This window comes from Penicillium subrubescens, assembly GCF_028828155.1.
Source record: "Penicillium subrubescens strain IBT 31985 chromosome Unknown utg000007l_segment0_segment0, whole genome shotgun sequence".
Classification (NCBI taxonomy): domain Eukaryota; kingdom Fungi; phylum Ascomycota; class Eurotiomycetes; order Eurotiales; family Aspergillaceae; genus Penicillium; species Penicillium subrubescens.
Window position 1 is genome coordinate 2,983,911 of NW_026643157.1, and position 26,940 is coordinate 3,010,850.

General features: G+C 49.3%; 7 protein-coding genes across 7 annotated transcripts; 2 read left to right on the top strand and 5 right to left on the bottom strand.

Annotated features, from left to right (window-relative positions):
* Window positions 1-65: 65 nt before the first annotated feature.
* N7473_010846 (uncharacterized protein) lies at window positions 66-524 on the bottom strand (the record flags this gene model as incomplete). Its single annotated transcript, XM_057156785.1, has 1 exon — window positions 66-524. One exon carries the CDS (start codon window positions 522-524, stop codon window positions 66-68), a length of 459 nt encoding a protein of 152 aa, XP_057005440.1.
* Window positions 525-3,443: 2,919 nt separating this feature from the next.
* On the bottom strand, window positions 3,444-10,348 carry N7473_010847 (type I polyketide synthase; the record flags this gene model as incomplete). The annotated part of the gene is made up of 5 exons (XM_057156786.1): window positions 3,444-4,259; window positions 4,320-4,640; window positions 4,698-7,307; window positions 7,364-9,584; window positions 9,645-10,348. 5 exons carry the CDS (start codon window positions 10,346-10,348, stop codon window positions 3,444-3,446), a joined length of 6,672 nt encoding a protein of 2,223 aa, XP_057005441.1.
* An 832-nt stretch (window positions 10,349-11,180) lies between these two features.
* Window positions 11,181-12,238, top strand: N7473_010848 (uncharacterized protein; the record flags this gene model as incomplete). Its single annotated transcript, XM_057156787.1, has 4 exons — window positions 11,181-11,222; window positions 11,394-11,466; window positions 11,544-11,978; window positions 12,072-12,238. The coding sequence occupies 4 exons, from the start codon at window positions 11,181-11,183 to the stop codon at window positions 12,236-12,238; spliced, it is 717 nt and encodes a 238-aa protein (XP_057005442.1).
* Window positions 12,239-13,380: 1,142 nt separating this feature from the next.
* On the top strand, window positions 13,381-14,367 carry N7473_010849 (uncharacterized protein; the record flags this gene model as incomplete). The annotated part of the gene is made up of 4 exons (XM_057156788.1): window positions 13,381-13,725; window positions 13,802-13,892; window positions 13,953-14,035; window positions 14,173-14,367. 4 exons carry the CDS (start codon window positions 13,381-13,383, stop codon window positions 14,365-14,367), a joined length of 714 nt encoding a protein of 237 aa, XP_057005443.1.
* Window positions 14,368-16,452: 2,085 nt separating this feature from the next.
* N7473_010850 (ankyrin repeat domain-containing protein) lies at window positions 16,453-19,893 on the bottom strand (the record flags this gene model as incomplete). The annotated part of the gene is made up of 3 exons (XM_057156789.1): window positions 19,718-19,893; window positions 18,973-19,578; window positions 16,453-18,916 (listed from the first exon to the last, which is right to left on the bottom strand). The coding sequence occupies exons 1-3, from the start codon at window positions 19,762-19,764 to the stop codon at window positions 16,453-16,455; spliced, it is 3,117 nt and encodes a 1,038-aa protein (XP_057005444.1). The 5' UTR covers window positions 19,765-19,893.
* A 170-nt stretch (window positions 19,894-20,063) lies between these two features.
* N7473_010851 (ankyrin repeat-containing protein) lies at window positions 20,064-21,062 on the bottom strand (the record flags this gene model as incomplete). The annotated part of the gene is made up of 1 exon (XM_057156790.1): window positions 20,064-21,062. The coding sequence occupies one exon, from the start codon at window positions 21,060-21,062 to the stop codon at window positions 20,064-20,066; it is 999 nt and encodes a 332-aa protein (XP_057005445.1).
* Window positions 21,063-24,565: 3,503 nt separating this feature from the next.
* N7473_010852 (uncharacterized protein) lies at window positions 24,566-24,784 on the bottom strand (the record flags this gene model as incomplete). The annotated part of the gene is made up of 2 exons (XM_057156791.1): window positions 24,566-24,585; window positions 24,622-24,784. 2 exons carry the CDS (start codon window positions 24,782-24,784, stop codon window positions 24,566-24,568), a joined length of 183 nt encoding a protein of 60 aa, XP_057005446.1.
* Between the last annotated feature and the right edge of the window lie 2,156 nt (window positions 24,785-26,940).

A 26,940-nucleotide genomic window follows, 5' to 3' on the forward strand; every position in this document is an offset into this window, starting at 1 on the left:
ATAGGTGGGGTTTGCCCTAAGTGGGTTGTGATGGAGGGCAAGTCTCGCGAGCCGCCCAGCAAGGCCTAGCAGGGGGGAAAAAGGGCCAAGCGCGTAGCGGCTGCTTCTGTTTCTTGTTTGGGGTTGGCCGCCCGCCACCAACGTGTGATGCTGCATTCGGGAATCCGAAGTTTATCGCCAAAGGTCAGCCAAGTGGCGGACCAGTCAGGTGTTGCGGGAGGCCGAAAGTTCTTGGAGTCGTGCCTGAGGGGACCAGACTTGTCCACTTTGGGGGTTGCCAATTGCTTGGGTTGCTTGCAAGGCGCCACCCGTTCTCGTCCGTCAAGCCACCCGTGGAGCCCTCCGGACGCCTCTTTGTCACCGTCCGATCGCAGCCCTTCCCACTTGTCACGAGTCTCACGACGGTGTCGCCCTTTGTAGCCTCGTGGGGGTGGATCGTTACCTTGAGCGGGCGTCAGGATCATCATTCTCCTGGCCGGAATGGGAATCTCTCCCGACCCTCCATCTCTTTCATCCTCGTCCATTCACGGGGGAAAACGGGGAAGTGCAGTGGGTCAAGGGTCAGAGTTTTCTTTTCTTCTTTTTCTCGTTGGTGCAGATATTGAGTGGTAGTCTAGCAACTAGTCAGTCCTTTTGCGCATTTGAAAAAAAGCATCGCAATCGAAGCGAGTTCGCGCCAGTTCGGGGATCCCAGAAGAGGCCCAAGCTAGAACAACCAAGTCCAAATTACCTTTCACCCACAGACTCGCCTCAGTTACCTTTTCTTTCCGCACCCTTCTTGGCCCCCGAAGGCCCGTCCGTCATTACTCACAGGCCGATGCCGACGACCGGAAGGTTACCGTGAAGGAGGCCGTGACCCACCGAGCGGGTCCACCGAGGGGCCAATCAAGCCACCGACGCGATCGAATCCGACACCACCCCGTGGGGACCAAGAGAGAAGGCGGTCTTCAGATTGGGAAATTGCCTTGCCGGACAGTGTCTGATGTTGGTACCAAAGTAAAATTTGGTTGAAAATTGTATCAATGGCGCTGGGCGTTTCCCGATCCTTGTTAAGGTGGTAGTTATCAGAAGCTACCGCGGGAAGGTTTGTGGAGGAAAAGACATGTGATCATAACCGTTGTTAGCGGGCGATTGGCTTTTTGGGTCTTTTTGGGGCTTTTGCGATCCTCCGCGATTCTCCTCATTTTGGAAACTTTGGGGTCGAAGGGGGGGGGGGCTCGGAGGGTAGTATTTCCAGTCCCGGAGGACTAGTCACGTGATAACCGCCCGTCTTCGAGTTCGGCCAAGGTCCGAGCCCCATCTCTGATTGGCAGGACAAAACATCAACCCAGTCAATCCAGTCAATCCAGTCATTCCAGTCATTCCAGTAGGGCTCAACCACCGAAGTGGGTCCCACGATCCTCCTTATGTAATCTCTCTATTTCCCGTACCGACCTCCGTGGACTCGGGCCGCTCCTGAGTCCTGGTTACACTACTTACGGACTTACAGCACGGAGTATATATCGGCGTACTCATGGATCTCCACAATCGGGTACAACACGATGATGAATGGCTCGAATGAGTGTGGAGCAGAAGGGACAGGACATTGTTTAATTTCCATACTTTCTCATTGCTACCGAGATTACATACTAATTTACTGGAGAATTGTTAGTCAGAAATTAGTCCTCTGATGGTAGTGGTACAGAGGTGCTCTCGGCTAGCGAAATAGGCTGTCCGGAAAAGAGTTTTGATCGAGTCATGAAAAGGATTGCACGGACTGATACTATGTGTCTCGACAAAGCCGATGTTATCCATTTCGCGCCTCGGTACTTCGCATTCAATTTAATATCGTCTTGCTTATCCTCTCCTCCAGCTCAATTGTCAACAAATCTTAACAATGTGGGTCCTTCAATGTCATTCGCGTTGAGAACGGCCATGCCAGATGGAAGAATTCCACGTGGTTGATCATACATCGAAGAATGTTACTGGTATATCTCGCCGGATTCGTTCTCCGTTCCTGGGCCAGACGCGATTAGCCGATTATCAGGTACATCATGGTCACTGAAAATCACTGTCATCGACGATGACATCGTCTGCATACTCCGCCTAGCATTACCATCTCCTCCCCCTCTAGCCTATAATAATTGTAGTATTACCGCGGCATTCATCGTTTAAAAACGCAAGTGGAGTACCCAGCTCCACTTTGCTTTGCGGCTTGCCGCTTTGAAATCCTGAGATAATTTAGCTGATAAATTGACCAGTAACAACGACTACGGGTGAGAATATGTCGGCATCTCGTTTAGCGTCGACTGTCCGTTAAATAATTACCCGAGATCAAAACATATTCGGGCAACACTAGACCGAGGGACCGGTATGGACATTTCATTGTAGGAGAACCAGCTGCTAGGCATATCGCTTGGCGCATCAGTTCGCTTCAAGATTAATGTCTCATCTAGGCACGGCGGAATGTAATTCAAAATCCACTTGCACGCGATATCCGCAGTACTTAGCATCCACGGAAAAAACGCTTGTCGCATTGTCCTCCCACGGACATTTCTTAGCGCCAAGCATCAGCCACCGCGGATCCCAATGACATCACTGCTGTAAACACCTACAACGCCCTACAGTAGGTACTTCCGTTCGTACATGTTAAACTTTTCAATCCTCCGGAATGTGGTGGCGGACAACCCGTCGGCAAGTGGCCGATGAAAAGTTTCTTGGCTCAAGAATGACCGAGGCCAAGCCTGCCGAGCGGGAGGTGTCAAGAGTAAACTCTCGAGGGAAGTTTCATCTCACCCTCTACTATGATTCTGGAAAATTTAACCTTCGTATCTGCGTCACGGGTAAAAATCTGCGATTAAGTTTTGACATGCGTCACAGGTCAAGGGGAGCGGGAGGAGAATTTTTTGGTTGATGGATGCCCTTTTTGGGCCTGGCTTGAAGTGCCGGTGGCTATCGGCTTGGGTGTTTTTGGAGATGATCATCCCGGCATTGTGCTGTTGGAGGTGGGATGTCAGTTGAGTAGAATGACCTACGTAGTTATCAGAGGCAGTTGCCAGTGTTGCGATGACGATGCATTGTGACTTTTTTTCTGAGGGAGCGGAAACCTCTTTCCGGAGGGGCGCCGGAGAGATACCTCCGCGGAATGAGCCTCTTCAAGGCTTTCCCCAAAGTGATCCCTTCCTGTTGAAAAGTGCCTTCTCCAATTATGTGCTTGAAGGAGACTGAGTCGCGATACAATATGAGCCCACCATGATGTTTTCAACAGTCGTTGAGGAGGTCCAGTAACAAAGCAGCCCAAAAGCGACTGCCTTGAATCCTTCATACAAAATCGAGTCAGACTGGAGCTTACCAAATTTCATTGCATACATGTACGTATAGAATCTATAACAACAAAGAACAGCTCATGTAAACATAAATCATATGTAACAAAACAAAAGCGCCAGCACACGGCATTCTCCCCATCAAACCTGCGACTTATTCAAAATAATCTCAGCTAGCGCCATCAAAGATCCGCTCGACAACAACTCCAACACCTGCACATTAGCGTTGGCCTCGCGCGCAATCCAATTACGGATTTCAATCGCCACAAGTGAATCCAAACCCAACGAGGCCACTGTGATCGATGGATCCATGTCTTCCAGCGAGATCACCAGTACCTGTGCCAGCTTGACCGCGAGCGCTTCATAGCAGATGTGTAGCGCCTCCTCCTTGGAGCCCGCATTGGCAAGGAGCACATTCAGCGGTGCGGATGGACCGCTTCCACCGGCAGTTCCTGAGCCATGGGCCGCCTTCGCGGTCTCATAGAGAACACTGAACTTGGCGTCCTGCGCCCAGAAGTGGTCTAGTGTGCTGAGCTCGAGGCCGACGATGAATTGGCCCGAGCAGGAGTCTGCAATGTCGCCTGTGATCGCGGCGGCTAGCAGTGCGAGCACCTCCGCTTCATCCATGCCATCTGTACCGATGTTCTTCAGTACTTCTTGTTGCCGTTTGATGTCGACTTCGGCGAGATACCCGACATCCCGGACGGCAGTTAAGTCAATGGATGTACCCGGGAGGCCCAATGAGCGCCGGTACTCCATGAAACCATCGAGGAAAACGTTTGCAGCGGCGTAGGCTGCTTGACCACGGTTACCGATGACACCGGCAACCGAGGAGAGAGCCACGAAGAAGTCCAGAGGATAGTCGGCGAGAACTTCATGCAAGTTCCAGGCACCGTCGACTTTGCTGGCTATGACGGCTTGGAAGTCATCCAGAGTCATTTTCTCGAAGAGAATATCCTATGAGGTGTTAGCTGGCTGAACGGAAGTTTGAGTGGTAGGCATATTGGCAGGGCATACCCGAAGGACCATGGCGCCATGGACAACACCACGGACTGGAGGAAGATCTTTCATTTCTTCCTTGACAAGATTCTCGACTGATGGCTTGCTGCTCACATCGCATGGCTTGACGACAACGTGTGTGCCATCGACAGCCAGCTCGTTAATCAGAGCTTGGACCTGTTCATTCACTGATGCACTCCGAGAAACCAGAACAATGTGTCTGGCGCCCTTGGAGGACATCCACCTAGCCATACTTCGTCCCAGACCACCAGTGCCACCGATCAGAATATAAGAAGCATCAGCCTTCAACAGAGAAGAGCCAGTCTTGGGTGCAACAGCCTGGGATTCACATGTTAGAATTTATGTACTCGGAAATTCAAATTGCAGGTTTCTTACCTTGACATAATCATCCTGATGAGGAACAACCACGATCTTACCCATCGCCTTACCGGTCTGCAACGTGCGGAACGCAGTCTCCAGCTCAGAGATGCGGTACGTGGTCAGCGGCAAGATAGGCCGCACAGATTCCTTGGCCATTAGCTCCGTGACATTCTCCAAAAGACGCTTCATCAGCTTCGGGCGGTGCAGAGCCACCTTGGTTAAATCGACAGAAGCAAAGCTGACGTTGTACTCAAATGGCAGCATGTCCAGGCGAGTGTTCCTGGTGATATCAGCCTTGCCAATCTCAACGAATCGGCCGAATGGAGCTAGACATTCCCAAGTTTCGCGCAAAAGGTCGCCGGCGAGTGAGTTGATAACTACATCCACGCCTTCGTTGTTCGTCGCGCGGCGGATACCACGGCCAAACGAAGTATCACGACTGTAGAGAATGTGGTCCTCAGGAATTCCGTACTGGGTCATGAGGAATTGCTTTTTCTCCACACTGCCGACACTCACGAATATCTCTGCTCCAATCATCTGTGCCAGCATGATTGCTGCCTGTCCGACACCACCAGCACCGGCGTGGATCAGGATTCGCTCCCCTTCTTGCAAATGCCCGAGGTCGAAGAGCGCATAGTAAGCTGTGCAAAAGACGACTGGCACAGTGGCACCGACCTCAAAGGACATGTTTTCGGGGATAGGGGCAGCACTGGTAGCTTTGCAGCGAGCATAGGTGGAGTAACCACCCAGCGGCAGGGCCATGACTCGCTGGCCGACCTGAAGGTGCTGAACATTCTTGCCGACAGACGAGACAATGCCACTGCACTCGATACCGATGTACGGCTGCGCGAGTTGACCCATTGTAACGACGATATCCTTGAAGTTCAGACCAGTGGCCTTGACCTCAATCTCGATATCATCATCAGCCAATAGCTCGACCACATCATCCGCAAAGTACAGCGTATCCAGGGCACCGAGATTGCCGATTTGGAGCTTGAAGCGACGACCAGGCTGCTGGAATGGCTGAGACGAGATGGTCAACTCATGAGTCTCGTTATGGACGAATACGTCTGCGGCTTGGTTGGTCAAGGCACGTGGGACGAACAACTCGGCGCCCTTAGCCCGGAACTCAAAGTCCTCGCAGGGCTTCGGATTGTCAACAGACCACAGAGAAGTGACAGCAGCCATGATGGGAGTGGCGGGGTTCTCGAGATCTTCAGTTTCGAGACCGAGAGTTGCAGCCTTTGCCAATGTTTCGGCACGCAGACTTCGGGTAAGACCGACGATCATCTGAGCATCTGGGTTGTCAAGACGGTACACCCAAAGAATATTGGAAGCGTTCAGCAGAGTCTTCTTGATATCTTCAAAGGACTCTGTAGTGAGGTTGCGAAGAGAGCGGGCCCCGGTCTGGAGGACGACAACGTGCTTGCCAGTTGCGTCGATCTCATCGAAGCTGGAGATAGAGGGCTTCCAGTCATTGCTCTGGTTTTGAATAGCATCATTCAGTTTGTCTGCGATACCGTCGGACTTGCCGAACTGTGTGATCACAATGTCGGTCAAGTGGCAGCCATTCTGGATGCCATTACCATTAATATGCGGCTTCTCATCTGGACTGAGATGACCATTGGTCAACCCATTCAGGACATCGCCATTTGTGAGTCCCCCATTCGGCTCATTCGCATGTCCGTTCATGCTATTGAAATGACCATTGGGCTCTTGGGATTTCGCAGCAGTCTCCTGCTCAAGTTCGGCAAGAGACTTCCACTCAAACTTGTAGCACAAGCCACGGACATTTTCACCACTAATAGCGCCCGCGTCCTTCAGTGGAGTCATGACCAAACCTTCGATGTTGATCAAGACTTCGGTCGAATCCTCGGTTGTCACCCAAAGATCGAATTTCGTTGGCTCTGCATTAGCTTGGCAGGGCCCACCATTGCACCAAGCTTTGACAGATGCGCCTGGAGTAGAGGGTATCTGGTCGCAGATCATCAAGCTTTTGAGCATAGTCGGCATGTACAGCGTTTCTAGTTCCATACGGCCTTGGCCGAGAATAGGCCAGGTCAGATGCAATAGCGCGTCCAAGAAGGTGGGATGAATGGTCAGCGGAGCCTCAAAATTCTTAGGCATCACGGACTTGGTATCCCGAACGTACAAGTCTCCACGCGAGTAATGGGGGCTTGAGAAGACATTCTCCAGACCCTGGAAGCAAGGGCCATAACCGGCACCAATATCGGTAAGGACTTGGTACATGTTGTGTATGTCAATCTTGTATGTTGCTTGTTCCATGACTCTGTCAATCTGGCCGCGGAAGTACTTGCCCTCAGTCTCAACAATGTTGGAGACTGATGTCTGCTGCTTCTGGTTGGAGCGGGTGCGAATCATGCCTGAGCAGTGCACTGTCCAGCCTCGCTTGGTTGTCCATGAGCTGATACGGAATTCATCCCAGATATCCGAGTTCCCGCGGGTACCTTCAGCATAAGGCTTCAAGGAGATGATAGTTTCAGCGTCTACGTCGTCGGTCAGGACGAGTGCAGCACCAACGGTAACCTCGCGGAATTCGAACTGCGAGAATGGATTCTCATGGGACTCGGCGCGTCGGCGTGCAGCTTCAATGGCCATAGCCAACTATACAAAATTTGGTCAGCAATTATTCAAACTGATATAGAAATGGGAGAACTTACATATCCAGCCATTGGATAAACACTCATACCCTGCATCTTGTGCTCCCGAAGCCAGGGAACATCGTCCAGACGGACAATGTTGCGCCATGTGGGCTCAAGATCGTTCGAGTACATAGCCAGTGTTCCCAGGACATCGTTTCGCTTTCCATCGCGGAATCTGTGTACGTCTGCGATGCGACTTTCATGCCAGTACCGTGTTCCATGCTGCCAGGGGTACTTGGGCAAGTCGCGCAAGAAAGATCGATTACGGGCACCGCTCACGGGGAAGTTGACTTCTGTGATGTTGAGGCTTCCACCGCGCACATATACGGCACCTGCAGCATCCAGCATAGACTGGGCCGGATCGGCATTGCGGAGCACGGTAGGGGCATAACTAATCTTGGAGGCGAATGAGCCCAGGCTCTTCAAAGTGTCCAGAATTGGACCCTTGAGGGCGGAGTGGGGACCAAGCTCAAGAAGGAGGTTGGGACGCTTCTCTACGTCGTTACACATCTTGGCCAGTGCGTTGGCAAACAACACGGGAGAAGTCAAATTGGCCACCCAGTATGATGGAGCTAGATCAGATGGTTCGGCGATCTCACCAGTGACAGACGAAAAGAATGTCGCGGTTGCGGACGAAGAGGGCAAGATGGAACCAATAGCAGAGAGATATGCCTCTGCCACCTTCTTCATGTGGTCTGAATGGTAGGCAACATCGATCTTCAGCTTTCGATTAAAGAGCTGCCTCTGCTGTAGGACAGTCTCGAGCTCATCGATCGCGTCTGCGTCTCCGGAAACAGTCACACTGGAGGGACTATTCACACACGCCACCGTGGCATAGCCGCGCATGGTCTTGAGCATTGGCTTGATAGCATCGGAACTGGCTCCAACGGCAATCATTGTACCCTTCAGGAGAGGGTAAGAGCTCTTCAGCAACGAGGTCATCTGGCCACGACGGTAGGCAAGCGCCATGGCTCCCTCCAAGTCAAAAATGCCAGCGGCGTAGGCAGCACCGATCTCACCGGAGCTGTGACCCACGACTGAAGAGGGCTGGATACCCCATGAACGGAGAAGATCGGTGAGTGCAATCTGGAGAGCTGTGCAAGCAGGTTGGCTCAGATGGGGAGAGTTGATATCGGAGACTGCAGCCTCCTTCTGTAGCTCTTCAACCAGGGAGAATTCCGCCCCCAGGTCACGAAGACATTTGTCTGCGCGTTCAATAGCCTTTGAAAAGACGGGATATTCACCCATGAGGGGAATACCCATCTGGGCCCATTGAGCACCCTGTCCAGTGAAAACAAAGGCGACTGTGGGGGTTCCAAGTACTCGTATAGGATTGGCTTTCAGTTGCGCCATCTTGACACCCAGTTCGTCCAACGAAGATGCAGACAAAGCAACACGATACGAAAGATGGGACAACTTGGTTCCGAGGGTATGCGCAAAGTTGCCGAAGAGGGAGTTCTCGAACACTTCTGGCCGCTGCTCGAAGTAGATTCCAAAGTCTTGGATTCTCGTTCGGAGAGATTCCTTATCATTGGCCGAGATCAAGAACAACCTGCTCTTTGGATCTCCCTCCACGCCTGCATCATCCTCCGCCCGATCTGGTGGAGGCGGTCTTTGGAGAACGACGTGTGCATTGGTTCCTCCAAAGCCATAGTTGGAGACACTGGCGTACTTCTTGCCCCGTGGAAAAGGACGAGTACTGGTGACAACCTTCATATTCCACTCTGTCAATGGGATATTCGGATTGGGCTTCTTGAAGTCGGCATTTGGTAGCAGCAATCCCTTGTCAAGGATCATGGCCGTCTTGATAATGGAAGCGATGCCGCTGGCACCTTCCAAGTGGCCAATGTTGGACTTGACTGATCCGATGTAAAGCGGGTTCCGGGCTGTCCGACCTCCTCCAAGGGCTGCATGCACCGCTCGTGCCTCGATGGGATCTCCGGCTTTCGTGCCTGTACCGTGCATCTCTGCAAAGCCGCAGTCTTCCGGGTTAAGGTGGGCTTCACGGTATACACGACGGATCAATTGCTCCTGTGCATGTTCGTTTGGCAAAGTGATACCCTTGGTTCTCCCGTCTTGGTTCACTCCAGAATTAGCAATTACCGCCCGGATAGGGTCTTTGTCGCGAATCGCAGCGTCGAGAGGCTTGAGGAGCACAACGCCGGCGCCCTCACCGCGCGCGAAGCCGGACTTGGCTCTTTCGTCAAAAGCATATGTTTTCCCCTCGTCGTTAAACAATCTGTAGATATGTAAGTAATTATTCGGATGACCACTTCTAGTCCAGGCTGGGTGTACTCACTGTGACATGGACATAGAAACGAAAAAGTCAGGAAGTAGATTCAATCTGCATCCGCCAACCAGCGCCTCCTTTGATTCACCACTCCTCAAGCTCTGAACGGCATAATGCAAGGCCACTAGGGAAGACGAACAGGCCGTATCGAATGTCATACTAGGACCTGCTAGGTCGAAGTAGTATGAAATCCGATTGGATTGCATGGCATTTGCATTGCCAGTAGCTTGAAAAGGAGGAACGGTTTCAATATCCCGGCAATTATTGAGCTCATAATCTGAGAAATTGCCACCAACAAAGACGCCGACATCGCGACCTGCGAGAGACTCCTTGGGAATGCCAGCACTCTCCAAAGCTTCGTAGGAGCACTCCAGAAGCATGCGCTGCTGAGGGTCCATAGAAATCGCCTCTTGCACGGTGACATTGAAAAAGGGTGCATCGAAACGGGAAACGTCCTCATCTAGAAAGTAACCGCCCGCGGGGTTGAGAGTACCAGGCTTCGAAGGATTAGGGTGATGGTAGGCGCCATGCGAAAACCGGTCCTTGGGGATGGGCACCCAGCCGCTTCGGGCTCTTGTACAAAGCTCCCATAAGTCACCGGGGGAGGAAACCTGGCCGGATAGTCGACAGGCATACCCAATGATGGCAATTGGCTGCGGGATCTGGGGTTCCCCGTTGCACGGTGCGCCATTGGGCTCGGCCGTGCCATTCATAGTGTGTGTGGAGGAGAGGATGAGGGATGACAAAAAGAGTAAGGAAGGAAAGAAGGAGAGGAGAAAGATGAGATGTCGGGGTGGAAACGAAGTATATAACGATAGAATCAACGCATGTATAGTAGGATGTTCGGGACTTTCTTTCTTCTTGTTTATTCTCCTTCTATCTTAGGCCCCTACTGGGCAGGCCATTAGAGTTATATAGAAGAGTCTGGAGCACTTCAATTTAAGTGTCAGAGAAATCAAAAATGATCGAAAAGGATAAAAAGGACAATTTGTTAGAGTCTCGAGCAAGAGTAAAGATCAACAGGCCCGCTTCCCTTATTCATCCAAATCCCTAATTTCGAAAAAAAAAAAAAAAAAAGCTATATTTTCATATCTTCAACGACACATTTGCCCCGAGGTTCCTGCGATAAGAATGAGAGGTTGACATTGGGCCACTGGTGGCGTAACTTGGACGGTGCTACCACTCAGGTTAGACACAAAATCAGGGAACATGATTTTCTGGGTCCATGCAACCCACATGAGCTTCGATGAACTTGTGGATCGATGGTGTGGATACAACCTGTCGATCACATGTGTTCGGAGGGAATTGCTAATTAATGAGCTGGAGAACAAGTCCCGAGAGTGGAGAATCCGAAGTATTCCACGGGGGTTGGACTTGACAAGCTCTAATGTTCTTGCCCTATTTCTTTCTGCATTGATTCTTAGGCTTAGCTGCTTTGCTTGTTTCCAATCTTTACCGAAGCTTTCATCTCTGTTACTTATTATCCTCCTCAAAGATCAGGGATTTGACCGAAAGTATACGCAATATATCGTCAGTCCACTCAAGATGAAGTTTCTTTGCCTTCATGGTGCCATTGGCAATATCGATGTAAGTCAAGCTAGCATGGGAGCTACTGAAAGCGCCCCAAAGGAAAGGACCGTGCTAATTGTCGCAGAATATCAGCATCCAGTTATGTAAAGAAATCCACCAGGATGAGACATGGTAGATTTAAGAAACACAGAATCTCACACGAAGCGATCGATTCTAGCACCGCTACAGAAGAATTTGGCGCGCGATCATGCGGCTTCGTTCTATTACATCAACGGCTTAGTGAGGATTAAACCCCCGCAAGGTATGATACACCCCAGACTCCAATTCAAACCCCGGCGAGTGGCCATCTGAGACTGATTGTCGAGCTCCTATACGCAGGATTCGAGGAGTACTTTGGCGCTGGACCGCACTATCGCTGGTCGGAAGATGGTGGTATAGCCGAAGAGTCCATGATCAGCCGAGTACGCAAGATCCCAGTCGGGCATAACCCGGAAGATGTGATGCGCGACTTGGTCGGAGACCGAGATGTGGTATGGAAAAACCATGAAGAGGTGATGCAGTATCTTTATGATACGTTGGAGGAGAACCCAGACATTGGAGGCATCATTGGATACAGTGAAGGTGCATCCATCGCCGCGACCTTCATTCTCAATGAACAGCGCAGACAGGAAGAGACTGGGCGCGAGCGAAGGATCAAATGCGCAATGTTCGTCACTGGCTGGCCCCCAATTGACCCCCACAAGGGAGTCATTCTCGCAGATGAGAACGATGATCTGGTTGATGTGCCCACCCTACACGTCGTGGGTGCCAATGGTATGGTTGAACCTCGGACCCGAACTGTTCCAGTCTCCAAGTTCTGCCAAGGATTCTTACTGATGGATTTTTATCCTCGTTTCGCTTAAACAGATCCCTTCCGACATGGCGCATATGCGCTATACAACGTATGCGACCCTGATACAGCCGCATTCTTCGACACGGGCAAGGGCCACACCATTCCGCGATCCGGATTGGTGATCGATGAGCTCGGCGACGCAGTCCGAGACCTCATCGCTAAATCTCAGGAGGGAATATAAGCGAAATAGGCCGGGGTTCCGAAATGATAAACATACGGAATGAGACGGGCGTTCGGATGTATGGAAGTTCTTCCTGGGGTCTCGAATGTCTAGGCAATGGTCTACTATAGAGCAGTATCGATGAGGTAACATAATTGATTTTCATACATTCTAATTCGTACAATGTGTACCTGGCAGGATACTGGGGTTTCTGTAACACAACGCCCGGATGGCGTTTGGGCATGTCGACGTAGCTCTGTGGGAGGGCAGTTCGCATCCCAGCTGTTGTGCAATCGAAAACCACTGGTTGGTGTAACTTCAAGGCCGTTTGCTGTCATCCTTGCAACATAGGGAATATTTCGACTCTCTACCTGCTGTGGCATTCAGCTGTGGCTCTTGACTAAGTTTCCGGCCGAACCGTGGATGTTTCCGCTGAATATTCAGCCAGCCCTCTCGAATTCTAGGCCGGCCACACTACTCTATAGATAACAATTATAGCTAAACCTCTCTTGTGAACCTCGAAAATTTTGGCCCTCCTTACTGAACTAAAATGGAAAATGGAGGATTCTTTTCTCGACTCAAAATTACTACTCTCCTATTTCCCCTTCGCCCATGTCTTCTCTGGGACTCAGTTTTTGTTCACATGTTATCACCGAGGAGGTCATTGCGCCAGAGGGGATCTCGATTGATCGGCAGGTCCCAAAGCGTATCTATCAATACAGATCCATGATTATTAACCTTCCTTCTTTTCCTTCCCTCCGTAAAGTCAATCCCGAGAAGCAGTGCCGATCCCAATCTCCAAATCAATAAATTCTTTCATGCTTTGCTTCCCTGAACCTTCAACCCCCCGAAGGATTAGTTGAATTCAATCCGTGACACCTGTTGCACAGCGCGGATAATATTAGCCTGTACACTGCTAGGACTCACCATTTTCTGAGCCAAGATAAAAATATCGCCCAGCTTCGCGGTATCTGCGCGAGCCAATATAGTAGTCCTCATATCACACCATTTTTTTATCTAATGCCACAACTCCCTTCATTAATTCTTGGCCAACCCGACACATTAAATATATGGAGACAGCTCTGTAGATCATTTCCATTGCATCGCCGATCCCGCCAATCTTAGGGTTCATCTCCGTCCACTAAACTTGCCACCCTGTCGCTATGCATGTCAGCTGTTTCCAGAATATTGTCCTGTTGGGCCTTTTCCTCTATCATTCCCAGCCGTCTCCGGCCCAGGAGACCCCGCCGTCGCTGTGCGCCACTGGAGTCCACGCGATTCTAATGCGAGGCCAAGGCCCCGGCGATCATCTAAATGTTATGGTGTCTGTCCAGAATCTGGTACTACAGATGATTCCAGGTTCGAGTTGCGTTGCACTGCCCTATAATCATGGCACCGATGACCACCGCGCCGCTGCCTCCAATGGCTCCTATATGATGCAAGATTACATCCGCTCTTATGCCGCTAGCTGTCCAGATTCGAAGATATTTGTTCATGGGTACTCATTGGTATGTACATCCTGATTCAAATCAAAAATCATTACGTATTGAGCTTTGCTGAGGAAGAACATGATTGACCACGTAGGGTGGGGTTGCGATGATGGACGGGCTATGCGGCACGAGCTCGCAATGGCTTTACGATGTTCCCGCTCTAGAGCCTTATTACAACAAAAATGGTAGGTGAGCATATTCCACAGTCATTAATCACAGCCATCCTAAGCCCATCTCGATTTTAGTGGTTGCCGCTGTATCATACGGCGAGGAGACCTTTGTCCCAGGATTAGCATACGACGTTGGAAGTTGCATTGATGGCACAGGGGTAAGCCATATCGATTTATTTTTGAAATATTCTATCCCCTAACTGTGAAGCCATCTGGAAAGACTTTGGTGATCTGGGGTCCTGGTCAGAACCAAATAAACAGATCCAATCTAATATATCGGGTGCCAAAATTGTAGATGTATCCACGAATTCACCCGGAATGGTGCGATCCATTTGCCGCTTCGATCCGGAGCTACTGCGATGAGGGCGATATGGAATGCTGTCTTCGGTTTCCTCCGCCGACGAATCCCGCACACTGGCTTTATATCTTCCGATACAATATGGACGTAATTCAATTTGTGCAGAAGCGCTTGAACGCGACTCGGTCATAATAACGTTACTACGTACAGCATAGCCCAATAGCTTGGCTATAGTCATGACGACATATTTCTACTAGTGATAACATGAAAGAAAACAAGCAAAGCTGAAAAACAAAAGATACAAGCTGAGCTTCACCTTAGCTATGCGGTATCCCGCGCCCACGCCCACGCCACCGAGTGACATGGAGACAATCCCCTTCTTTAGATTGGCCCATGATTAACCATATGAGGAAGTGATCGGAAATGGGTTTACTTCGCGTGGCCAAATGTGGAGTCATCGAGGACCAGCTTGAAGCCAACCACGAACCGCTAGAGTTTGAGGACTTAGCAGACGCTCAGGGTCTGAATAATTATTGGAGTTTTCAATGATAATTGCTCCCCTGGGCCTGGAGTTTAGTTGATTTCGTGATTTTAGTCATTTCAGCCACGGCTCATGCCATCGAGCTGCTGCTATCCTATTTGTTCATTCGCATCTCATTGGTCCATCCATTTGCCTCTTCCCCTAAATCTTGGACGGCCCAAAACTTTAATTCAAGATACTGGATTCTGCTCCTCGCCTGAAAGGCCATAAGTAGTAAGTAAAATAAAGATCCTCGGTAATTCCTGACGGGTACTAGCCGGCACTTCACCGAGAAGCTAGCCCAGTACCTAGCATCTCCTCTATATGTCGGTCGGAGTAGGAGGCGACACGGTAAGTACAGTCCCCCTCAGGAAGTATTTGACCAGCTCCACTTTTTTACATAAGATTCTGCCAAAAGATAATATGTTTTAAATCTTTTCATTGGTTAGATAGAGGCAAACTAGTTTTAACATAGTAGGCGGTAAGTAGGGGTGGTCAAATACTTCCTGAGGGGGACTGTACAGTAGAACTGCATCGCTACAAAAAAATGTACCTTTGTCATACGATGAAGATACGCCGTCCGTCTTAGTAGATGATCGGCACTGTGCAAGGCGAAGCCAGAATCTGAGTAGACTAGTCTAGACACCCATGAGCGTAACCAGCTTTGCGGTACCATTGACACATTGACAATCGGCTTTGAGGTCCCCTCTATCATCAATTCAATTGCAGCGGCTCTAAGCGACACCTTGACCTACATTCCTTATCTGTGTTCATGTCCATATTCGAGGCTAACCATCCGAGACAAGCCCGAAATTCGGTACTTACAAGAAAATTGACCTCTATAACCAGACCTTCCATCAAACGGTCACACGTATATTGGGTGCGCCCACAGCCCGATTTTGCTCTTGTCGCGATTTTGAGCAGGCGGCGAATGAGGGGGCTCAAAGCTTGGCATGCTCTAATCCGCAGAGAGTCTTGATTGGTGGACTGGGTATACATGGGTGGGGAACGGAGCAGATAGCCTATTGCGGATAGACTTGCATTGCAGGGCGTCTGACACTTGTCGACGTACAGCCTCAAATTTGAGAAATAACGGTTATCGTCAGCAGATTTAATGAGATGTACCACCGGGATTTGCTTCATCAATTTTGGTGCGTTAGGTGTTTAGGAAGTTAGGTAGTCTACGGCATGTTCTAGCTGAACAGGATCGACCTTCCGGTTGTTTCGGTTCGTGAGCTGCTGCGAGCGTAGAGATTGCATGTGAAATTGTTGAATTCCGGGGTAGCGGCTGACTTTCAACTCCAGTCACCTTATTTTGCATGGTATCAGCCTTGTGCCTTGCAGGATCGACGGTAAAGCTATTTCAGATACGCTAGACTGTCAAGTCAAATTGCACATGTTAATGTCTTATCCATTGTAGTAGGGTGGTTTAATAATTTGATCATTGGTCTCCTGGCGAGCCCGGCGAGCCGGGATCCTGACTCCCAGAGACTCAATTCAAAACTCGTATTAGTTCGTATGCTACCTGATTATCTAGCTGCATATGCATGAGCTTGATCTACAGCTTACTCTTTCTATCTCAAACCAAGAACCTGATTATCAGAAGGGTATCCTATCAAATAAAACAAAGTAAGGTGGTCAAGGTGGCGCTCACGTTTGATCAGCTATATCATTTCATTAACGCTTAGCAAGTCAAAAGATGATGCTTCTAAAGGAACTTTGAAACTCGATAAAAGAATTACACGTGCTGCGTTGCTTCATTGCCTAAGTAGGAGACTTTGCATTCCCTTGGCATTAGCCCTAGAAAACGGAGTCTGGCCAGACTTGTCGGAAGCCCAAACATTAGCGCCCCAGCCAACCAGTAGTTTGACAACTGGGGTGTGTCGATTCTCAACTGCCCAAGCTAATGGAGTGAGGCCAAACTTATCCTTAGATTCGATCTCTCCACCCCTGTCGTGCAAAAGTTCTACAAGCGCCGCATGCCCATTTCTTGCAGCCCACCATAGTGGTGTCTCCCCGTAATGGGTTCTCGTGTGGATATCAGCGCCCCCATCAAGCAGCAGCGATGCGGAGTGCGCATTGCCCTTCTTTGCAGCTTCTAGGAGGGACAGGTTCGACAACTTGACGGCCTCTTCACTCTCTCCAAGGAGCAGCTCGAGTAGAGTCTTTTGCCCGTCCGCTGTGGACCACATCGAAGTTGCCTGTCTGGGAAGACGTTCTTGGTCCACGGTGGTGTTGCGCTCCATATACTGTTGAGCCAGTAACTCGAAGCTTTTTCTTAGTGCCGACAGTAACGGCGTCTTATCCTCAACGCCCTCATCTCTGTCGAGGAATGATAAATCCTCTGGGTCAGTTCGCGTTGGTACAGGCTGCAAGGCAATAAAGTCGAGTAACTGGTTCATTCCCTTGTGGTCTCCGATCCGGTCTAGCAGTGACTTAACCAATTCCTCGTGGCTATACTCGACAGCCCAGAAAACCGCTGTTCTCTCGTGTTTATCTTGTGCAGAGATAGCCGCGCCTTCTTCGAGCAGTAATTGAGTCAGTGCCTCGTGCCTATTTTTTGCTGCCCACAGTAGAGGCGTCTGGCCGTCAGCATCTCTGGTCTCCCGATTTGCCCCGCGTTCAAGAAGAATCTTCGCGATCTCCAAGTGCTGATTCCGGATAGCCCACCATAACGCTGTTGGCCCGTTGTCATCGGTAGTGTTCAGATCCGTCTCGGGATTCGCAGCTAGTAAGCTTGTGATAGCAGCATGTCCCGTCTGCGCTGCCCATAGCAGCAACTTCCCTTTGTTCGCAAATTTACAAGCAGAGTTGGCGCCTCTCTCAAGTAACAGCTCGATCGTGTCCAGATGTTCATTCATGACGGCCCAGGATAAAGGTGTCCAACCACCAGCGTCCTTTGCTTCCAGATTCGCTCCCTTTTTCACAAGAAAGTTGACAACATCTTGATGGCCATTGCTAGCAGCCTGTGAAAGAGGCGTTCGTTGTGAGGAACCTTCTCTGGCTTCAAGATTCGCTTGTCTCTCAGTCAGAACCCGCACGAGGTCGCAGTGGCCATGGTTGGCAGCTAGCCAAAGTGGTGTAACTCGGGTCTTTGACGGGATATCTATTTTGGTGCTTCCTGAGTATAGAAGCATGGCTACAATACCTTTATGCCCCTTAATAGCTGCATGGTGTAAGGCAGTATATCCTTCTTCGTCTTGCAAGTTCAATTCGCAAATAGGTAGAAGGAGATCGACGACGTCCGCAAGCCCCAGTTTTGAGGCGACATGAAGTGCAGGAAGCCGCTCATCGACCAACGGGAGGTTACAGATCTCCCGTATGTCTCGGTCGGAACTGAGTGCCAACTCCAACAGCGGAATGTGCGCTTCCTTAACGGCCCATCCGAAGAGGCCATGTAGGCGTGATGTTTGTGAGCGACCGCCGACCACCCAAGGGTGGAAATTCCAGGTGTCGTTGAAACTCAACGAGAGTTGTTGGAATTTATCCCAAACTGAAGATGTGGAAGTTATTCCTTTGGTTTGCAAGGCCCACTGAGTGACTGCGTAGTCCAGAAATTTGTACCGTGAACGATCTGGGATAGTCGCTGATCGAATCCGTCGAAACTGTACTTGAGTGGATTGTTTGGGGCTTGCACCTAGTCCCCAGAAAAATCTAACCAAGGGAGATGCCAAGGCATCGCCAGCGAGCAGTTTGGCATCCGGCAGTTTTACCAGTTCTGTCTCGTTTGCTGGCTTCACCAATTCGAGGTTGAAGTTAGAGAATGACAGATACGCAACGCAGAATTCTCCGCATTGGAGCTCGCCCTGTTTATCGGATTCTGGGTACCCAGGAATTAACCTTACTGAATTCTTCTGCAGATATGTCTTGATGGAAGAATGCGCAAAGCGAACACATTGATCAGAAGGGTCGACAGCAACGAGATTCGCACCGCACCCAATCACCACATCTGCTTGGGGGATCTTTCCGGCGTCCCATCCCGTGTCATCTAGATCGAAGGCGACGGCCTCTTTCAATTCGTCGATATGAAGTGGTCTTGCAGCAAAACTCACCCATTGGATGGCGCGCAATGTGTAAGGATTGGAAAAGGTCATTCTTTGAAGACAGCGATGGTATGTCTCCTCCAGATCTTTCGGAAGATCTTGCAGCGCTGATCGAATACGATTGTCCGTGAAACAGTCTTGCCACAGAATCTCCAACTGCAGATAGACCCAAAGAAACCTGACTCATTAGCTTTAAGCTGACGTAAAGGATGCAGCAGGAGGCTTTCTTCTTACATTCCAGATGATTCTTCCAGGAGGACCCGCTTGACTTCGTCCAACAGGGCTAAATCGTCCGTGAGCCTCCGGCTCATCAGTTTATCGGTGACACTCGTATCAATGTACGTTTGAAGATCTGGCATCACGTTGGACGTAGTCGAAATTTGACAAACCCCAGCCATGAACAGGGGAATGCCTGTGTAGCCAGGCAGTTGCTCTCGGCTGAAAACGAGCAACCGCGACTCCGGCGAAGATCCAGAACCGCAGAACAAGGACCTGAAGAGCTCAAAGAGGTCTTTACTCTGTTCTGGACTCAATGCATCGAGTCCGTCAATGATATACACCGTGTCTGGAATGAGGTGGAATAACTGGATGAAAATTTCCTTCAAATCATCAAAGTCGGGAACAATTCGCTTCTTCCCAAAGAAGTGATTCAGTGCATCTACCACATTGTCGGGGCAGCGTCTGTATTTAGCACGGAGATACTCGCATAGTTGTTTGATCAGACTAGAAAGAATGTAGAGCCCATTGAGCTCGTCCAGTCGGTCGCTCTCACAATAGAAATAGGCCGTTGAGGCGGCGTGTTTTGACGATCGATATTTGGCTGCATCGATAGCCGCCGTCCTATGACATAATTAGCCTATTTGCCATAGGAAGAAAGAGCCAAATGGTACTGACGCTATCGTCGTTTTACCCGAGCCAACTAATCAAGAGTAATGATTAGTGTTGTTCAACGTCAAGGAGCTCCGGGAGGCACGCTTACTTTTCCCGGAGCACCACAGTGTCGAGAATCTCTTCTCCACCAACCATGCCTGGAAATCGGGATGATCCAAGAACCACTGCGCTGTCCCCATTACTCGTTTGTGAGAAAGTCGCTGGTGAGCCTTTCCATGATCGTAGGTTGAGATCCGCCTGAATATCGTCTCGTCGAGATCATCTGCAATGACTGAGTGCTTGTGATGTGCAAAAAGTATTGGATTGTGCTTGCTCACCATTCGGTTTTGTCAACCACGTTGATAAACCTCGCAGTTTAGCCAGAACCTTCTTGCTATGAACGACTGGGATTATTTTAGTCAGAACCGACAAGTTCACAGTCTGTTGTGCATAACCTACGTACTGTCTTTGACCAGCAGGGCTGTAGGTGTATCTGCAACTTGAACAGCGTGGACCATGTAGAGAAGCTCTTTTGCGTATCCTGCCGCCGTCGCGGCTGCATACTCTTGCCATTGTTTATTCTTGTGAGAATCAGCATAGTCACAGATGCCTCTTATTACGAGGCATGGGAACGTGTCCACCAAGCCGGCCGCCTCCATCTCGAAGCACAGGATCCCCAGTTCCCTGGCTAGCTGATCTCTGGTCCGGCCATCCTTCATGACCTGGTTGCCGGATGCAATCAGACCGTAGTGGATAATAGGGTCGTTTCTGTCCCTTTGTGCTCGGGTAACTAACCGCTGTCTATCACAGCCATCGCAGGTTGTCGTCTCGCGGTCAGTATGATCGTACTGGGCCTCAAACAACAAATCTTCTCTGCGGCTGTCATAGGTGAACTTCTCCCTCATTTGCGGATGGCGCTCGGCCAAATCCGCGATGAGATCAGGTATGCGACTTTTATTTGCAATGTGTGCTGATTGTAGTGCCGTCACGGCTGTCAGGAGCATGGTTGGGGGCTTGTTCAAGACGCCCGTCCGTTCCAAGTGGCCGCCACTCACGGCCTTGCCAAAGTCGTATTGGATCACTCCTCCGAAATCCCGCGTTGGTTTGCCGACTACGACATCACCGAGCCGAATATCATGGTCTGCACTAGGGACTCCCCCTGCAATTCCCACCATCAGTCCAAACCGAATGCCCTTGAAGGTGAGCCGCATTTGAGACGCCACGTTGGCAGCAGATGTCGTCCCATATACCCCGGCTGGAAGACACGCGATAATGACATTATGGAGGCCCACCCTCCCTGTAACGTAGGTATTGTCGTCGCCAGGGATAGTGGGCAGGGCAGTGTGTCTCTCATCCAGCATTGCCTCGGCGGCTGCCATTTCATTGGGAAGGGCGCAGATCCATGCCACTGTATAATCATGGGGCTTCAATGACGGTGTCGGTTCGGTGGCCATACTGTGTCCGCACCATGCATAACCCATACAAGGTCCCAACGTTTTGGGTATGATGGATATGTCCGAGGGTTGGCGAGACTGAACAGAGTGAGATTCCTCAGCCTCACCCCCGCTCCGTTCAGGGTTATCAATTATATCAATCATCAGGTCGACGCCACATGCAGCCACGCGTGGCGGGAAAGCCCAATCATTTTCCCTTGACCTCATGCTCTTTGTTAAGGGCACCACATGATTGTGACCATCGTAGCCTCGAAATGCAGGCGGAGATTCAAAGTGGACCTATGGTCCTTGATAAGGAGATGGTTCAGTGCGTTGGATCATTGTGTATGACAAACACAGTCTTTTCGCGCAAGGCGACATTGAGGTTAAGTCAGCCTTGCAAGTGCCAAGAAACCCCAGTTTCACCCAGATCGAGTAAACCAATAAGGATGTATCTGAACCCAGCGAGAGGTCTGTGCGGAAGAGCGCTCGACGGAGGGTGAGAATCACCCGCTCTATCCAGCTTCTCACCCAGTCTATTGCGCACTCGCCCTAATTACCGAGATGGTAAAGCGGCGCTCTCGGGTCCCACCTAGTTGTATACCACTTTATATCTTATGCTTAATACATACGACCATAGGGTGTGGAGAACAGGGCTTCCCGTCCGCTCAGCCGTACTTAAGCCCATTATAGTACGCAGTCAATCCTTAATGCGCCCTAAGCTCTAGACTGGCTTGGATCTGATCTTAGGGTGAGTGTGGGTGATATGGGTGAGAACTTTGGAAATTGGGTGACAGAGGTGAGAACGGGGTGAGAGCGAGTGAGAGCGGGTGAGAACAAGGTAAGGATTCTCACCCAGATCACCGGGATTCCCCTCTTTCTTGGCTCCGGGCCATAAATATGAGCCCTAGGGCGCATGTACGATCTTTTTCCACCTTAGCGCTCACCCATTCGAAGAAGATGCTCCTGAAGGACGTCTAAAAGGGATAAAGGATTGCACGTGCTACGTCACGTGGGTTCCCCCATGAATTGTTGGAACAGAGATGAGTAATCCACGTGGGTACACCAATTGAAATCACAATGAGTCTGAGTTGTTATGAATCCCCTAGCTAGCAATTTGGATGGGCGATTTACATGACTAATCCCGGCGGATCTATAGTTAGTATCTCCTTCCTCCGGAATCCTGCTGCTCCGACATATCAGAGTTGGCCAGAGGATGCCTGTCTGGTCAGTGTGGCTAATCCATTATTGTGAGAAGATCGATATTACCAGCAACATTAACATCCATTCATCGTAGAGTCCCAAAATTTGCTGATCTAGTCGAATAATCCAACACAAGCGCTCGAACTTCCGGAACACACACACACACACACACACACACACACACACACACCGTACATCGGGAAGGGAGGCAGAGAAAGCGACAAGGCGCTCAGTCGGGCTTCTTGAATATACAGCTACAATGTGCGGCTTTGCCTTGAATGTTTGAATGATGGTTGATGCTCGATGATCCATCGCCAAGCTATATGTATGTTCTCAATTAGCCACTGTTTTGTCGACGAATAATGTATTTCTGCTGCCAGGATATGCCTACACGGAGCATACCCATCATGTAATCTCTACTCCCTGCATCTACTAGAGCTCTTCATGCTCTGCCATTACAAGTATTTTCTCTTTGCCCTTCCTCCTATGTACCATACGTACATATATACTGTTCGCTGTACAAATTCCTGATTAGATGAATTGTTGCATGTAAGCTTGGCTCGCTGGGGATATATGCATATCGCAGCGTTTCAAGAGAAATACAAATGCCGCAATACGAACCGAAATTTTAGTTCAACTTGTCTAAACCCTTTATGGTATATGCTGTGCGCAGGGAGAAGGAGAAGGGTGCAATGAGCAAGAAGTGTGTATTGGTAAGGACGAGTGAGCTAAGGTAGATATAGCGAGAGTAGAGGTCACATGATGATATGCCATGGGCATATCCAACATGAGCAAAATGTCAGGGCTTTGGCCTGCAAGGCAGAGAAAATCTGCTCGTAGCAATTTTCATTATTCTATGCTACAGAAAACCCGATCAATTTGCAATACTAAAGAGATTAGCTATTTTTATTTCATTTTGTCAAGAAGGTTGACTCACATCGAGCTTTCCCGAAATTGCCTGGACACCCTTCTCCGTGGTGAGGCGCACTAATGTCGGCACATCGCGGTGCGTGTTGTAATGGGTATTTAGGCCAGTAATCCACTGGCATCTCGTGGAACCATCTTGGTTACCTACCCATCTGCTAGAGTCTCCTTTGAAGACTGCCTGAATTGCGTAGATTGCGTGATCCCCGGCAATAATGTTAAACCCCATGAGCTGCTTCCCATCGATGTTTATTAAAAGATATTGATCCGGTATACGGTACCCCAAAATCAAGCGTGGCTCGCCAAAGTCCCTTTCCAGCAGACCAAGCCCAGTGATATAAGTGTGATATGCTTCACGCAGAACATACACCGCTAGGCTGAGGACTGATTTGTTCAACGGAAAAGCCTGTACAGATGGAGTGTGTTCCATCATGCACATCGAGCATTTATTCCGACGATGTCCTTGACCACGGAGTCTGTCACACCTGACTTTCAAAGAGAGACCTTGCCAAAACATCCCTCTAATCAAGCTGCTATGAGATCTTATCTCTTCATCACTGGCCTTGGTCATTATGTATCTCTCCCCTAGCCATCGATTATTATGCCATCGTCGGCGGAACTCGAAGAGATGGCCATCGCACACATCCAAATTCACGGAACATCTATATATCAGTCTCCAATCTCTCTGCTTAGAGGCTTGATACTTTGGCCTTTTATCACCTTGGGTCTCCGTTAAAAGAGAATTTAGGAAGCCGCGCTCTCCCCAGGGTAAAAACCTTGTCCTCCAGAAGAATTGATCTCCAAAGACTTCCGCCATTGATCGGGATACTTGTCTTAAACTGAAAAACTCCGAAGTGGACAGGTTGCTCGCAACTAGAGTTCTAATCTCCAAAGGAAGCAATCGAAAGCAGTCAGTCTCAGAGAAGAGATAACCTTGGCCCGCTCCTATCTGTATCTGTGGGAGCCTAAGACGATTCTTAGCTAGAAGGCCTCGAATGATAGGTCTTTTCAAAGGATAAGTGTGCTCGGCGTCTGCCTGCACACTTAATGATTCGTCTTTCATCGTGTTAGTTTGAGATTATAACATACTTGTTAGAAAGGCAACCTGCTCACACGAGGTATTTCTGCCTGAAGGAGCAACATCCTTACAGACTTCAAAAACTTATCCAGATCAAGATCCTCTTCCAATTGTCGACTCAGAATAATCCAGCAGCTCTCATGAAATATGTGAGCCTTGCTAGGTTTCAAACAGGACATTTGGTACCAAGGGCCAAATTTTTCTCGAAGTGCTGCCCTTTCAGAAGATCCGAGATGGCCACAGTCGCGTTGCATTTTTCTCCAATCAAGATTGGCAAAAAAGACATCACTCAATCTAGCACCATCTGAGGTGCGATATACTATGGCACATACGTGAGTCCTATTGATTATATTTAATTTGAATGGGTACACTCACGCGCTCGATAATATTTGAGCCAGTCCTCATTGGCACCAGGTGCTTGAGATTCTGCACCAATAACATGTCCGCAGGAGAGGCAAGTGGCAACAGTGGGTCCTTGATAGTTTAGATAGTAAGGGTTACCGAGGCGCGCCTCAGTAGCGGATGTTTCCACACTCATGGTGAGATGATAGCTAAAGACCAGAAATACTCGTTTTGCAGATGAAAGAAGCTGGTTTATATGCCCCGAAAGCTGCGAGGGGAAAACAGTACAAACGTCAAGTTTAGGCAATACTCTTGATAAGTTGTGCTCATGTAATGGTCATAATGTGTCGTTGAAAAGTGGAGTTGTTCATTACAGTGACATGGGATTGGTCCATCATCAACCCATATTTCCTGTGTGTTTGTATGTAAAATGCGGGTACATACAGTGGCGCCGCGCAAGTCTGTGACCCCCCAAAGTATCTTTCTTCACCGCCTCCTTATAAGGGACATACCGTCCATCAATACTAGTTTTTGAGTGGTGCAGATGCTAGTTGCCAGCAGAATATTAGCGCGATACTTTAGGGGGTCACAGACTTTTGCGGCGCCACTGTAATATGTACCTCGACATCGGTATTGTCACTCGAATACTCGGTTACACCGCCATGGGACAGCTCAAGCCCCTTTTCCCATATTAGGCACCTTACGCAAATTCTTTTCTTGTTCCCACATTACTAGTATCCCCTGGGCTGTCCCGGGAGTCTCAAAAATTAGTGTAATTTATCTACGCGCTCTGATTAGCTAGCCGCTGTAATGCCTCGGTAACCAGATTTAGCGTAATTAATCTAAACCATGGTATCTATCCCAACATTGCCCTTTCTTACATAGTGCTGCATCACACTCTCTACAACCAGACCGTGTTCTTGTAGCTCGCTGGCCTCGGATCCCTTTCTCTCTTATATACTGACACCACACACAAGGTAGCTGCTTATCTAGCTTATATCGCTGGTGGTCCTGGCTCTGCTGGTTTGGCTGAGGGCGCGCTGCCTGCGCTGCGAATGCGAAGAGCTCTCGATAGAGCTTCTGCCGAAACGATAGCTGGCTATCTACTGGTTGCTGGTGCTGCTTATAAATGCATTGGATTCGCTATGCATTAATAATAGAAGCATCCAGGAAGAAGTAGAATGGAAACCAGCTACGATTAGTCTTTCGATGTATCTCATAACTAGCACGATACTAATTTGCTATATCAACACTACCCATATAATGATTATAGTCGTTGATAGCAGTAGGAATATCTAGTTCCCTCTGAAAATCAGTGCCGAAAGGGGTACGTGCAATAGCTGCGTTGGTTGTGGTTGCTGCTGGCCGTTTCCTCTTAGTGGTAGTATAGATATATGGCGAATGGATAGTCGATAGTAGTAATACCACGTTATTATCCTGCCACGCGAGACAGAGGACCCCTTGCGCTTCAGATGAATATAATCTTCCCTATGGGATAGATTTAATATGATCTTTAAGGCTAACCCTTCCAAGCCTAGCATTTGTGCTTTAATTTCAACGATATACTGCCCTTCTCGGTTTCTAGGCAACGATTACTATACTAGCTTGCCTCCACTCGATATAAATTTAGCAATTCTTGTTGGCATTGCATCGATAAGTTTGTTGATGCAGCGCATTAAGACCATTTCTCCTTCCACTTTAACAGTGTGCGTCAGATCATCAGCGTTTTCACAACTACACCTTTATATATTCTTCTTCAAATACAATAGTACATCCGATGCAATTTTAAGCTCCGGAGAACAAGGGGGTAGTCAGATTACCGCCATAATAAGATCCCCGAGAGGTCGCTTGAAGGAATGTAGAATCGCTATATTGTTTTCGAGCGTGACGTTTTTCGGCCTTCGTAGAGAAACAGGAGTTTGCGAATGAGTCCTTCCCCGGAAACTAGAATCCCCTCAAACAGAGCGATTAGGGCTTCGTTTTCTTTATGCGTTGAAGCAAACTGCGGCTTTCGGTTAAATCTAATAACTGTCCAGTATAAAAACGTCTCCTCGCGTTTATTCGTTCGGTTTTGTAGACAGGGAGTAGAATATTACTATTCCCTCTAGACGTAGACGTTGGTCACAAAATTTTCAACTTCTATATAGCCAACGAAACCAGCCGATCGCCATTGGGTCCCCCAGTTTTGATAATATTCCGCAAAGTCAAGGCGTGCTTTCCGAGCCTCCATTATCAACCATAGCCCATGGCACCCCATGCTTTTGCAGAACCTCCTTGAACATCGTCGATTCCAAATGCATAGGCGAGTTTCTTCCCATAACTAGTCTTTTGCTCCCCAAATTCATTAACAAT